The sequence below is a fragment of the Macrobrachium nipponense genome, chromosome 35 (assembly GCF_015104395.2).
Source record: "Macrobrachium nipponense isolate FS-2020 chromosome 35, ASM1510439v2, whole genome shotgun sequence".
NCBI classification, from domain to species: Eukaryota; Metazoa; Arthropoda; class Malacostraca; order Decapoda; family Palaemonidae; genus Macrobrachium; species Macrobrachium nipponense.
In genome coordinates this window covers 16,138,328-16,153,549 of record NC_061096.1, presented here as the reverse complement: position 1 = coordinate 16,153,549, position 15,222 = coordinate 16,138,328, and the positions used below count along the sequence as shown (strand labels likewise).

Here is a 15,222-nt window from a genome sequence, read left to right as displayed (position 1 = left end):
GAGAAATTGTCCTTGTCTTATGTGTGCAGTGTGGAGGATTGAAAGAGGGAGAAGCTTAGAGATACGAATATGTGAATGGTTGGCATAGGTGAGAAGGTGAGTTTGCGGTGGTTTGGTCATGTAGAGGGACTGGAAGCGACCAAGCCGATGAAAAGGTGTACCTCATAAAATGACGAGCACCTCAGTGGCGTGATCGGTATGGTCTTGACCTGGCACCTCGGTGGCCGCGAGTTCGATTCTGGGGCGTTCCATTTCGGTGTTAGAGATGTGTATTTCTGGTAATAGAGTTCGCTCTCGACATGGTTCGGAAGTCACGTAAAGCCGTTAGTCCCGTCGCTGAATAACCACTGGTTCCATGTAACGTAAAAACACCATACAAACAAACAATAAAAGAACGACCCGTGTTCGAGCTTTGAACCAGAAGTATGGATGAATGTGTGAGACGAAAATTAATAAAATATAAGGTTGTGTATGCTGTTGCTTCACGTACCTGCAAAGTTTTGCATGGATTTGTGACTTCGTTTGGAAAGTAAGGACTCTGAATATTTTGGAAATGAATGAAGAAGAGGATAAAGCGCGAGGCGTAAGCAGTTATAATTATCAATAACTTACAATATTTGATAAGACAAGGAAGCAAATTCAGGAATGCAAGGAGGGTAAGCCTTTAATGACCTTCAGCTGTCAGTATTTAGTGCAACAGTTAGCTGATAAGAAGGGCACTTTTCCTAAAATCCAATGTTGCCTCTGTTGTCCTATGCAGTGAATTGGAATAGTTGTAAGACGACTGTTGTGGGTCACAGCTAGGGGTCGGGTAGAGGGAAAGAAGAGGAAAGAGAGAAATCTAGACGTGTGTGCTTATGCTGTCAAAAATGTATACCATCAAAACGGGCGGGCGTCGACGAGGCTCTCGTCTCCCCACTGATGAAGCAATTCATTGTAGATCAGATTCTCTCCAGAACTATTCAAATTAGAATTACGTTTTGTTACCGCAACTTTGTGTGTGTGTGTATATATATTATATATAATATATATATATATATATATATATATATATATATATCTATATATATAGTGATATATAGGTGATAAAGGGATAAAGATAAGAAATTAAAATTTTTCAATAATAATTCCTTATATACTGCTTTTTTTCTCATTTGCCCCATTGACAGACTAAAAATATTCCAATCAGTGGCTTTTCTGAGATAAATGCTGTCAGTGATGTTAGTAGAAAACTGACTTTCAGAACAGGAGAGAGAGAGAGAGAGAGAGAGAGAGAGAGAGAGAGAGAGGAGAGAGAGAGAGAGAGAAGAGAGATGAGAGAGACGAGGAGAGAGAGAGAGAGAGAGAGAGAGAGAAAGAGAGAGAGAGAGAGAGAGAGTCGCAAAAAGCGCATAATCTTGAAAAGAACTGTAATTTGCAGTTTTAGCAGTAGGAAAAAGGAAAGGTGTGAAAATTGCATTTAACATGTACATACGTTTGATGTATTCTCACTTAAAAATCTAATTTCAGAATGCTGCTGGTACATCTTTTGCCATTTACAGGTGTTCTCTGCATTCCAGAGTGAAAGGTAATTTATCATACAGAACTCACTCGAGTAGTGAGTCATTTTTGTTTTTTTAATACTGAGATGAGTTTCCTGACTACACTTAATCACTTGATTTTCTTTTGAAACTTTTTACGCGCTTTGCTATATAATAGCTTTTTATTCATTTCCACCTTGACGTGCTGTGCTTTATAAACAAAAGTGCTAGATAGGGGATCAGGAAGGTAGTCGAGACATCACACATCCATTCCCCTGAAAAACCTGCTTGTCCGCCTTGGGTGGGGGTGGGGTAGGTAGGGTGACATGACGGGCAGTGCCAGGTTCCAGCGCAGTTTAATACTTCCCATGAAGCTCGTATATTTTATAAATAAAGAATAAATATATTTACGTAAGATATAAATGTCGTTTAATATCAGATTCACTCAATTGACCTCGGAGTAACATGCAATTATACATGCATGTTTGTTTGTGATCGTCTGTGTATAATTGTGTGTATGTATGTGTATATATATATATATATATATGTGTGTGTGTGTTTGTGTGTGTATGTGTTTTATTTTTTGTGTATTTCAAGTTTGATTGTGTATCAACCAAAAATAACTAAGGTTTCGTATCTTTGTATGCCATTGCTCCACTCACCTGCAAATTTTTGCATGGATTTGTGACTTCGTGTGGAAAGTAAGGTCTGAATATTTTGGAAATGAAGGAGATAGAGAATAAAGTGCGAGGCATAAACAGTTCTAATTACCTGTAACTTACAGTATTTAATAAGACAACGATACAAAGACAGGAATGCAAGGAGTGTAGTAAGCCTTTAATGACCTTTACCTGTCAGTATTTAGCACAACATGTAGATGATCAGAGAAGAAGTTACAATTAAGCTAATAAGAAAGTATGGAGAAGAGATAAAGCATGTCCCGATGATAATAGTGTTTTTGTTACTTGCTATATCTTCAGAAAGCAATTTAGCCTAAGAAAACTTAAATTAGATTTAAAAGGAATGCACTCGTTGCATTTCTACCCATTATAGGATTAGAATGGATTTTTTTTCTATCCATTTTGAAACTGGCAAACATGGTAAGCAAATCAGTTACATATTTTTTTTTGTCTTTTTATTTGCTGTATAGTTCACAGAGAGAGAGAGAGAGAGAGAGAGAGAGAGAGAGAGATAGAGAGAGAGAGAGAGAGAGAGAGAGAGAGAGAGAGAGAGAGAGAGAGAGAGAGAGAGATTTATTAGAAACATTTGCAGTTGATTTTGGACATCAGTTGTTATTGGCAACGCCTGACTGCATCTTTAATATAAGGATAAACTCAAAAGTGTGTATATACTCATGCATGAACTTCAAATATTAGGTTATAGCATGGGTCATTTTCCATTTTCCATGAGAACACCGGTATATTCAATATACGCTGATAGGTACCTACCCTCCCAAAGAGCCAGTTTCGGTGCATATTCACAACAATCATCAAGACCAAATACTTATTCGTGGAAATTGTGAGAATATTGTCTTGTGACATCTGTTGGATAGACAGAAATAAAACTAATATATTTCAGAGTTATGGATATGAAAAGGAATTAGATTAGTCAGAAACTGACAAGGCTTTTACCCCAAATGAGGAGTCCCTGCCTCAAAATGTTTTATCTTTAAATTACGAAACTTAACAAACGTTCACACGTTGAAAGTCAAAACATTCTTTTTAGGTTATTTCTGTGAAATTATGTCATTTAAGGATGTTGATGCAAGTCTTTGTGCTTTATGTCGAAGAGTTACGGAAAAAAGAGAATGCTGGATAGTGTTCGTTTTCTTGCTGCTGTATAATGAATGTATTTTTGTTTGAGTCGAGACCTTCGGTACCATACTAGAACTTCTAGTAGTTGATCCGTCTGCCTGTCTTCCTGTCCGGCTTTTCAGTTTTCTGTAATAGAAGACTATTGAGATGGCTATTTGTCTGTCCGTCAGCACTTTTTCTGTCTGCCTTCAGTTCTTAAAAACTACTGAGACAAGAGCGCTACAAATTCGTTTGTTGATCACTCACCCTCCAGTCATCAAACATACCAAGTTAAAGCCCTCTAGATTAGGTAGTTTTAATTTTATTTAAGGTTAAAGGTAGCCATGATCTTGCGTCTGGCACCTACAACACAGGCTGAAAGTTACATGGGCCTCGGCTGAGAGTTTCATGGACCGTAGCTGAGAGTTTCATACAGCTTTACTAGCTGTACTGAAAACTCGATTCCGCCTCAGTTCCTTCGGCGCATTTTCTACTTGTTATGTCTGTCGTTACGCTAAGATTAAAGTTTATTCTAAAAATCTATTGTTTTGATACATCTGAAAACCAAACTTCATACGTACCATCGGTGGGTTGGGTAGCTTCAGCATTTGTGTGGTACCCCCAGTGGGTACTATTATACCTGAAAGTCAAAACAGGAAATCATCACCGCCTGCACGATGTTTGCAAAATCTGGTTTTATTTCTGGAGTTTGTGTCAATTTTTTAGCAATTGTCAAATTCTCATCATTTGTTTTCTGTTTTATTAAATAACTGGCTTCGTGTCCTGTGAAAGTTAGCGAGGCAAATCCAGTAAATGCGCCTTTCAGCCTTTTTTCAAATGAATGTGTAAACATAAGGAATAATAATGATATAATAGTGATCATAATAACAGTACTCGTTATGACCACCGAATCTCGAGGAAACTCCAGGTGCCTGAGCATTCTTGTAACTCCGCCGCTCGTCTTCCTTCGGCAGAGCAACCATTCCTCCTTCTCCTTTCCTCACCTTAATGGTCTGTCTCTTGTAAGCCTCAAGAGTACGCTGCCCCTCCCCTATAACCGACCCTTCTCCTCCATGTTTGTCATCTCGAATTACCTCATCCCTTTCCCCATTCCTCTTTTTCCGTCCAACGTCGTCGAGGACTACCGAGCGACGTCCTCAAGATTCCTCCCTCCCTCCCAGGCCTTTATCCCCCCCCCCCCCCCCCCGCGCCCCTACCCATCCATCTCTCATTGCTAGTCCTCGTCTAACCAACCACTCACCTCCCGAGTGGTGGTCGTTGGTTGGCTGCCTGGCGTACTATAGAAATGTGGTGAGACGGGAGTTCATTATAACCTCGTTAACCCTTACAAAGTAGGGAATCCAATCGCTTTCAAGAGGTTTTCTTCCTCTTGAGTTGGTCGATCTCTGGTGGATGGGAAGAACCCTGAAGAAAGGTATTTAAACCCAAGGTAGAGCTTAGATTCTGGTATCTGCCTTTTTGGTGCACACACGCGCGCACACACACAATATATATATATATATATATATATATATATATATATATATATATATGATATATATATTGTGTGTGTGTGTTATATATTATATGTTATACTTGTATATATATACATACATTCATATATATATATATATATATATATATATATATATATATATGTGTGTGTGTGTGTGTGTATACATACATACATAATAGATAGGTAGATATATATTCTGTTTAAATATTGTTGATATTATTGTGTAAGAGCGTTTTTCTTATATAACCAAATACGTAGAAAATATGTTCAGCATTTTCGTAGATGGTGTATACAAAAATAGATATCACACTCGTAGGTATCATTGGATTTCAACTGTACGTCTATGGGTTCCTAACACGCATGACTGCTGCCATTCAGCTGATACGAAAGAAGATTTTTTCAGGTCAGTGGACCGTGTGCTCTCTTCCCTGAGAAATCGTGGATTTTATCCTGAATAACTTCTATCTTTGATAGTGAATTTAGCCTTGTGAAAGTATATAATTTACTCAAACATTTACATTTTCAGGAGTCAATCCGTTTATAGTCTTTCCGGTCCATGGTCGTTTTTGTCTCCCATCTTTTCTACTCGCTTAAATGTTTAGTAAAATAAGCACGTGAAGTATGTTTACATAAACATACAAATGAGGGTAATAAATATAGTATACATTATATATATACATTATGTATGTATGTATATATATACATATATATGTATATATACGTATATATATGTATGTATGTATATATATATATATATATATATATATATATATATATATATATATATATATATATATATATATCAATTCAAGCGTCTCTGTTGGCTGATTGGATAGCGTCACTGACTGTCCTGATTTCGTCCCCGTCCACTTGGACGGTGGTTCGATCCCATGGGGGGACGAAATTATTATCAATTAAAAATTCCCCTTCGGTACATATATGAAAATATCATTTGGGAGGTAAAGTGAATTTAGATATTAAAGGACATTTGTAGCTTGAATTGATATATAAATGGATCACGGTTCGGTGTGATAATTATTCATATATATATATATATATATATATATATATATATATATATATATATATATATATATATGCAATTGTACAAATAGATAGATATAAAAATCATTATTTTCGAATTTGCGATCTGAGCCCTATCCTTAGCGAGTGTTTACATTCTTATTCGGCGTTTATGTTTGTTTTTGTTTCTCCAAAGGCAGTAAGGCGATAACCAGAGCTCTTGATATTTCTTGTTGTATCACACAACATTCTTTGGGTTAACAGGGCTTCCTTTCTCGTGTGGTAAATGTTGACTCTGGTAAATGATTTATCTGCTTGGGATTTTTTCTTATTTCTCTTCTCAACTGGTGATTCTCTTCTGAAGTAATGACAAATAATTAATTATAAAGAAGGGTAATTGATGTAGATTGATAAGAGGGCTGAAAATGACACATTCCACGGGAAGCGCCTCAGTGGTGTGGTCGGCTGGTCTTGGCCTGCTACCTCGGTGGCCACGAGTTCGATTCTCAGGCATTCCACTGAGGCGTCAGAGGTGTGTATTTCTGGTGATAGAAATTCACTCTCGACGTGTTTCGGAAGTCACGTAAAGCCGTTGGTCCCGTTGCTTAATAACCACCACTGGTTCCATGCAACATAAAAACACCTTACAAACAAACAAACATTCCACGGGAGAATTGTGTGGTTATGAAACAGTCTGACTCTCGAGTGCCCGACTTCCATAAACTGTCTGATTAGCAGGGCTGATATGGATAGATAGGCGGTATTGTGGTGGTGGCTTACAATCTCTCTCTCTCTCTCTCTCTCTCTCTCTCTCTCTCTCTCTCTCTCTCTCTCTCTCTAAAAACGTACACATATGCCTATTCTGGAATGGTTGCACAGGCTCTACATGTCTGCAGTAATGAACTTAAGCTTTGTTTTATTTGTCTCTGACTGACCTTATTTTGCAGAATTTATTGTCTAATTCTTGCTCGACTTCGGGAATGTTTTTTTTTTTTTTTCTTGATTCACCCCCCAGTCTTTAATTCTTTAATTTGTGTTCTTTTTTCGTCTCGTTTTTGTGTCCGTGTGTGCAAGTCTGTTTCACAAAACCCAAGGGTCGATTTGCATTTAAAATTCATTGAAGGCCAGTCACGTTCTGGGGGTAAAGAGCAAAAGTTTCTTGTTTCCCGCTTTTTTTTTTTTTTTTTTTTTTTTTTTTTTTTTTTTTTTTTTTTTTTTTTTTTTTTTTTTTTTTAGGGAAATTGGAATTTCTGCATTTTCTTCTATCGTAAACCAAACAGACATTCCAAAATCCTTTGGAAAATAATCGAACCTTTTACCAATGATGCTTTAGACATGAAATTTTCTTTAGAGGACGCCAGGTAAATAAAAAAAAAATCCGATCAATCAGTCTCCCTCTTTTTAACCCTTTTCCTGGCTCTTCAGATAATCTTGAACTTCTGTAATCTGCTCAGAATTAGTCCTCTTTGTTTCCGTCCTTCTTAATAGTTAAAAATGCGAAAAATTTAGTGCTTGGAGTTTGTATAAACTGAGCCTTATATTATTTTTATTGGGAATTGCATAGAAAAATCCAGTATCTGTTGTTGACCTGTGCGCCTTTTCTTCACACACACAAAAAAAATCTAGTTATCGTATTTTGTACTAGGTGGATTATTATACTCATCAATTTTATGATAATGAGAGCAGTTCTTATATTCCGTCTGAAATTCGTCGTTTTAAACTGGGAAAAGTTTTTCAAAAGTAAAATGAGAGTAACTACCAAAGGTCGCTCAGCGATATCACGTACCAGGTGTATAACTTATAATCATTTCCATTTGTGTCAGTATGTTTTCAACCTTGGAGGAGATATATATATCTCTTTCGCAATTGTTTTATCATATTTGTTTGTTTGCGCCATATCGTTCTTCTCTAGATGATAACCATTTACGTAGTGAGTCAGTTAATTGGGCGTATATAGTATTTATATTAAATGCGGTGGTAAGTGTTATGTGCATAATTGTATATTACATGTGTGTGATTGCAAGTGTTAAATTGTATGGACATCTGCAAAACAAGATTGATTTTTTAACCAAATCACATTTCGAATCCTTTTTACCGTATTTTCTTAACATTCATACGTGTCTTGTTTAATTTATCAGTCAATCGGAGTCTATCGTCAGTGTATTTATTTATTACAAAATTATTATATAATAATTTCTATAAATTTCCTGTAACCTGTAAAATTATTGTATTAATCGTTTATCGTGCATACTTATCTTTTTGGGTTAATAAAAGAAAAACAGTTACTCGTATAGATCGATTTCGTTTTCTCTGGCAGTAGAGAATAAGCCTTTTCATTTTTCGTGTTAGATTAAGACCCAGATTACATTTGAAGGTTCTGACTAATATAATGCACATGTCTTCCCAACAAATGTGTTGTCTTCGTGGTTTCCCGCTCGTAGTAAAGATTTCAGCACGTTTTGAATTGTACAGAGGATGTTGGTCTGCTCACTCTTTATGTTTTCTTAGTAAGTGTCCGTCCATCAAGTTAAAAAAAATCAGCTTATGTAGTAATTAAATAATCCACTAATTTTTTCAAATAAGATATATATATATATATATATATATATATATATATATATATATATATATATATATATATATATATATACACATACACACACACATATACATGTACATATATATATGTATATAACCTGCATTCGCACAGTGACAGTGGAATATATAGATACTTGACATCATGCCGTACTTTAGAAAAAAAAACTCTCTTGAATCTCTCGCGAAATTAAATAACTTTGATTTATTTAAAATGAAGATTGAATCTTTCGTCGTAATATCTTTTACTTCAAGATGGCAAATGATTGTTTGAGGACCGAGGTACTTTTTATTTTTTTTTTAAAGATTCGTCTGGTTTTATCTTCCTCCCTTTTTCTGTGCGTGTGAGTGTGTGTTTGTCACGAGTATTTGTTTAAAAAGAAGTGCAACACTGACTGCAGTTTTAAGGTGTTTCAGTGTCAAAATCTTCTTCACAAACAACTCTATAGCTCTCTCGCCATTTTGTAATAGGTTGATGAAACCTAATTACGCGCGCACGTACGACATTGTGTTTGTTTCTGTTTACTCGTCGATTGGAATACCCTTCGTTTGCATTGGCTGCCAAACCGTTGATTTTGTTTATCGGAATAACTCTCGTTTGTTTTTCCTTCCTGATTTGAATGGAATATTTTTGGCTCTACAAATAATTTTAGGTGGCGCCGTGTGTGTGCCATCTCGTGCGCCGTTGTTTGCCCTCGCTTGTTTACATTCGATGCTCCGATCGAGAGATTGTTGACTGACTCAAGATTATTAAAGTCAGAATGTTGAAGACTAGATTTTCTTGCTTTGCGAAGACGGCCTGTGATAATAAATTGTTAGGATTTTTTTCCCAAGTGTTAGTGATAGCTTTGGTTACAGGAAATTGTAGGAAATCATTCATTTTATTTTGTAGTGCTTTCTTGTTTTCAGATGGTACTAATGGTCTGTGCTGGCAGCAGTAGCGACAGAAATCAGTGTGGCATGATGTTTGAAAAGGATAGGCTTTAGAAAGTATGATGAGATTGGTAATTGCAACCATCACCGACATTTGAATATATTGAAATTCTAGTCTGGTCCGGCTTATAATCTACGGAACATATACTGTTGATAAGTGTTAAATAACTAAATAATTTTATAAGCAATCCGCAGTATTCAGGGCATAAAATATATTTTTCGGTAATGATATCCGAAAGCGAATTTTATTTTATTAGCTGCATTTGACGAAAACGAGGTTCAGAACGGACAGTAAACTAAAATCAGGTGGTTTGACACCTAATCAAGACCGCTACCCATCCACCCGGTTAGAAATGGGAAAGTTATCCTACCCTTGGTTGTCCAGTGAAACTCCTTTTCAAAGCCTCTTTCGAAGAAATTGCAAGAGGCCTTGGAAGATGTAACACTCATGGATTACCAAATGCCCATCAGTGTCTGTCTCCCGTGTTTTGTGTCAAGCAGGGGCAGAGAATTGGGTATCCTATACCCACCTTTTCCTGTCCATTAGTTTAGATGTTGTCATATCATTAAAACATATTTTTACTTAAAATCTGTTTTCACTCACACACACACACACACACACACACTCGTTATGGACAATCACGGAGCAGATGAAGAAGCTATTTCTCGTCAAATTGAAGTTCGCGCGTGTCAAGAACTGTGATGTAAGTTCTCATCAAAACAAAAATCTTATCCCTTATTAATTTTTTTATTAATTTGCGTAGTACATTGTGATCAAACGAAAATCAAGTGCATATTGTGTGTCATTTATGTTTTATCACGAAGCAAGTGATTAGCTCGGTTATTCGCAATATACTGTCTATTAGACTTTTTTTTTCTTCACAGAGACGAAAGCTGTCGTTTTCTCTCTGATACGCAGAAGACCACTAAAAGGATTACGAAGAACATAATGGTGGCAGTGACTCTAAACGAAACTGTAAAAAATCCTGGCCATAATATTACGAAAAGTTCCCATGAACTTCGCGGATATCTTAAAAAAGCATTCGTATATTTATTAAGCAATGTTGCTAAAGTGCAGACTCAGACAACCTTAACCAAAGACATAATCAGTAAATATCTTGTCCAAAAATCTGTGGTAAAAGGAACTCTCAAGTAGTTGACACCAGAGAAATGCTCGCAGCCATAATTTCCTTGAGAACTCTTTGCAATAGCAGACATTGTAATGTAAATAGGTCATAGCCATTTGATGCGCAATGGTTTGGTTCAGTGTTTTATTTTCATTTTGCATTTAGCAAGGCAAACACGATTTAATCTGAGTAGGTGAGGCGGGGATGAAGAAACGTTTCGATGAGCTTACTTATATTGGCATTATTTAGGTCAATTATCTAATTTTTTATCTATGCTCTTGTAGGAAATAGTATGTACGTGTGTTATCAAATACATGTGTGAATTAGCCAGTAAGTGTATTTTAGATTGTGGATTGCGTAAAATACGTTCTGTTTTCAGACGCTGGCGTCCTTGAACTATATATGACACGAAGTTTGCCATTATTTTATCAGGACACACCTGGTGTCCCACATTGTGGGTTACGAATTGTGGACACTGATAGTTACACTGCTGTGTAACGCTCGCTTTGGTGCACCTACGCGGCGATGCTCTTGCCAGTAGTGTCTAACAATACTGAGAGAAAAACTGAAGAAGTCGTGCTCTCACTTATTAGGCTTTTCAAGTTGATGTGCGATCATTTGGATGCCTGCGTCTTGCATCGTCACTAATAAGACGGTGACCCCTTCAAGCGTCATTGCTGTTGGTTTGACCGGTTTTGGAAACGGCATGCGTATGCATTTTGGCTTTATTGATTTGCCAGTGCATATTGATGAGAGATCAGACCAAAAGGTTGGTACATTTCTTTTGTTTCTTTTATATTTTTTATTTAGTTAAATATATAGTATATATATGTACGTGTATATAGTGTATAGTATATATGTATGCATGTATTATATATCACACACATGTTTGTTTGTATGTATATATATATATATATATATATATATATATATATGTGTGTGTGTGTGTGTGTGTGTGTGTGTGTGTGTGTGTGTGTGTGTGTGTGTGAGCGAGTGAATAAATAGATAGAAATGTAGAATTATTTCTGTTTTTCTCTCATTTGTGACTTGTGCGTACCTGTATTTCATTATGAATTGACTTCTACCTAAATCGATACGCCAGATGTGTTGGTTCAGATATTATCCTTTAGTTACCATATATATTAATATAGAGACTCGCGAATGATCAATGTTCGTCCCTTGTATGACGCGCAGCATAATATATTCAGTTCGTTTGAGCTGTATGACCGGCCAGGTAACAACGTTGTTATTCCCTTCCATTTCCACGCCAATGCACGCATTTGAATTTTGAATCCCATTATATTCAAGCTTGTTAACTGTTTTGACCGTGAGATGATAATGAAGGTCAGTGGCACTTGGGTACATTCGAAAAATAGATTTACCACTTAGCTCTAAAATTCTAGCGCACTAGTAGATGCACAGCCAGAATATTCGTAGAATATCTATATCTATCTATCTATCTATCTATCTATCTATATATTATATATATATATATATATATATATATATATATATATATATATATACACATATATATATAAACTTGCATATTTACACACTCATGTAAGTGTGGTGATATTTGTTGGCAGATTTCAACAGACTTCCTGTCTTAGACTTGCTACCCGTGTCTTAGTTATTTTTCAGGCGAGGGAGTTTTTGAAATTATGTGAATTTTGCATTATTTACTCACGATCGTCAACCCGATGCTGGAGCTCTTTACTCTGGCTGTGATTGGTCAGCTGGTGGTGGGTCCTTATTAGATAACGACTTGTGAGAAACTTCGTCACACGAGAAGGGTGAACGAACACCTGTTGGGTCAACAGTTTTTTTTTTTTTCTTCTTCTTATTTCTCTCTCCTTATTTCTCAGCTCCGGATATCATCATTAATATCGCTACGACTACTACAGCACGTGATGCCACTTTGCTTAAACATTCATAAATTTGGTAATTAAAAGAAATAATAATCATACCTTTTTGTTGTAAATCATCGAGGCTTGATTGCTATATGAAAATGTGCCGCTGTATAATTCTAAGTAAATTCTTACCAATTCAAAGTGCCGTATAATTTTCAATTGTATTTCTTATTTTTATAATAAATGAAAAGTCAGTTATTGTAAAAATTAAATGAAAAGTTATTTTTTTTTATAAAAACTAAATGAATAGTTATTTTTTTTTCATAAAAGTAAATGAAAAAGAATTATTATTTGGGAAAACTATCGAAATTTATCATGGGAAATAGGTCGGGCATAGAAAAGGACAATTTTGGAAGCTTGAATTGACCTTGATATAGATAATGGGATTAATTGTGTAGAAGGGAAACGAAAGAAACCTGGAAACTTGTATTGTAAGCCTGGTTAGGTATGAGAACTTCATTTGATAATGAGGTTGTGTTAGAGCACTGATATTTCCAAGTAATGTCACGTATGAGTATGTCTCACAAACGAGGCAAAATGTAAGCATCGTATTTAAAGTAGCATGAGTTTGAATTTTTATCAGGAGGCGACGCGCGTTACCATCATCGTCGTCATTATCATTAGTCTGTTAATTATTACTCTTACATTTCGTGGAAGGAGTAAAAGGAAAGACAAATAATTCTATTAGCAACAACGAGAATTCGGCGTATTTACTTATCATGCAATTAATGATAAAGATGGCAAAAGAATGAGTAAGCTAAGGAAATATACGGAAGTGGACGAACATAGAAAAGATTATAACCAAAAACAGTGGAAGGCCATGGTACAGCCCCTAGCCTAGGTGGGTCTTAATGAATTCATTGGGTGTACGTACCTTACACCTGGAAATGATCTCAGTTGTACTGTGCTGGCAAATAAGAACTTGTATATTCAGAGTATTTGAAAGTGAAGATGAATTGTATTATACACAACAGGTATAATGTGAATAACTAGCGCATGGAATTTTCGAGCCTTTTCTTGAGAGTCCTGAGTTGAACGGCATGCCAATAAGTGTGATAGATATACTTTAGTTAGTAAAACAAAAGGCAGAGCGCAGTGCGCCAAAAGAGGCCTTCGGACTGGGTATGACTTGTGTACATCTCATTAAACAGCTGTTGTCTGAGAATCTCTGTGTTCATGAAGCTTAGTTTCCAAACAGCTTTTTTTTTCAAATAAATGCAGTCGATTGATCGACCTTCTTACCATTTCGGGAATTTGCATATTCGAGCAAAATTATATTGGTGAATTAAGCAAAAACTTCGATATTCGGGCGCATTAAGAACATTTTATCCTCGATGGTCAGGTAAAGGTGGCTAATTTTCACTTCGTAATTTTTTTAAGAAAATCGACACTAATGAGCCATAGTCGTAATGTTACTAATATAAAAGTTATGGTCAAGATGATTAATTAGATACCCGAGGGAGAATTATCTCTTGGACTCGGTGTCGGGGAAAGATTAAAGCTTGAACTCGTGGATTATGCTTCATTTCAGATTTTCATGCAGTTCGGAGCCTTGAATCATAATATTCTCATGTCCATATCATTGATCCGCGTATGTTTGTACTCAAATCGTGTATACATAATTAGACATTCATACATGTATGTATAAATAAGCACTCCTGTATGTTTGCATGCATACGTAAATACACATACGATCATTTAATGAATTACTTGGTTATAAATTGAGATTATAAATATATATATATATATATATATATACATACACACAATTACATATAGTATATATGTGTGTATATGAACAGACATAATATGTATTACATGATCACATAGTACATGCTTTATTTTTAACTTGGCAAATGAAACGGAATAGATTGTATTAGTTTCCCTTGACCTTCGTTTTCTGTTGTCATTTCGTTTTCTTTAATATAACGGCGCTTTTTGCCTCTAGCTTAATTTTCCAGCAAAATTAACTATTCAGTTTGAAATTTGTTTATTTCTATAAGTCTTTCGAGTACAGTTTTCATTCAGCATTTTCACTTTGTTTTACGCGAAGATTTTCAATTTATTTTGAGAAGAGATCTGCTCTCTCTCTCCTCTTCTCTCTCTCTTCAAATCTCTCTCTCTCTCTCTCTCTCTCTCTCTCTCTATCTCGATATAATATATTATATATATATATAATATATATATATATATATGTATATATATATATATATATATATGAACAATGAGTAGCTGTTGAGAAAGACTAATCAGCATGCATGATATATTATATATATATATATATATATATATATATATATATATATATATATATATATATATATATATATATATATGCAGACATCATAGGAAAATAGTGGCCAGCTAAAAATAGTGGCCGGCTAATTCTGTTATCTATCAGTGATACCTTCCCGGGTTTATGTAAAAAGAAGAAAAAAAAATCAAAATATCTGTAGTTAATTTAGATGATTAGAACGTTTTCACATCGCCCACCTTTGGAAGGTACAGTTCGGTCAGAAGGACCCAGCAGGTGATTGGTTCAGGGCTCTTCTCCGTCTATATATATATAATATAAATATATATAATAATAATATATATATAAATTGGTATAAGCCACGAAAGAATGATAAACAAATAAGTTTCTGCAAGGTCTTTCGACTCGACGTCCTTTATTTCGCAGACAAACTGGTTTGTCTGCTAGTAAAGGACGTCGAGTCGAAAGACCTTGCAGAAACTCCGTTGTTTATCTTTCCTTCGTGGGTTATACCTTTATTTATGGATTTATCACGTTCCAAACTTTCG

The 15,222-nt window shown here is 35.5% G+C and overlaps 1 protein-coding gene across 8 annotated transcripts in view; it reads left to right on the top strand.

Annotated features, from left to right (window-relative positions):
- Positions 1-15,222, top strand: part of LOC135208437 (uncharacterized) — a 579,462-nt gene that overhangs the window by 129,638 nt on the left and 434,602 nt on the right. The window contains exon 1 of one of the 8 annotated variants that reach the window (XM_064240612.1): positions 11,115-11,276. The exons of the other annotated variants lie outside the window; for them this stretch is intronic. Coding sequence (XP_064096682.1) covers positions 11,130-11,276 — 147 coding nt within the window. The 5' untranslated portion in view covers positions 11,115-11,129. Of the gene's footprint in view, positions 1-11,114; positions 11,277-15,222 lie in introns of those variants that run through there. 8 annotated transcript variants of the gene reach the window in all.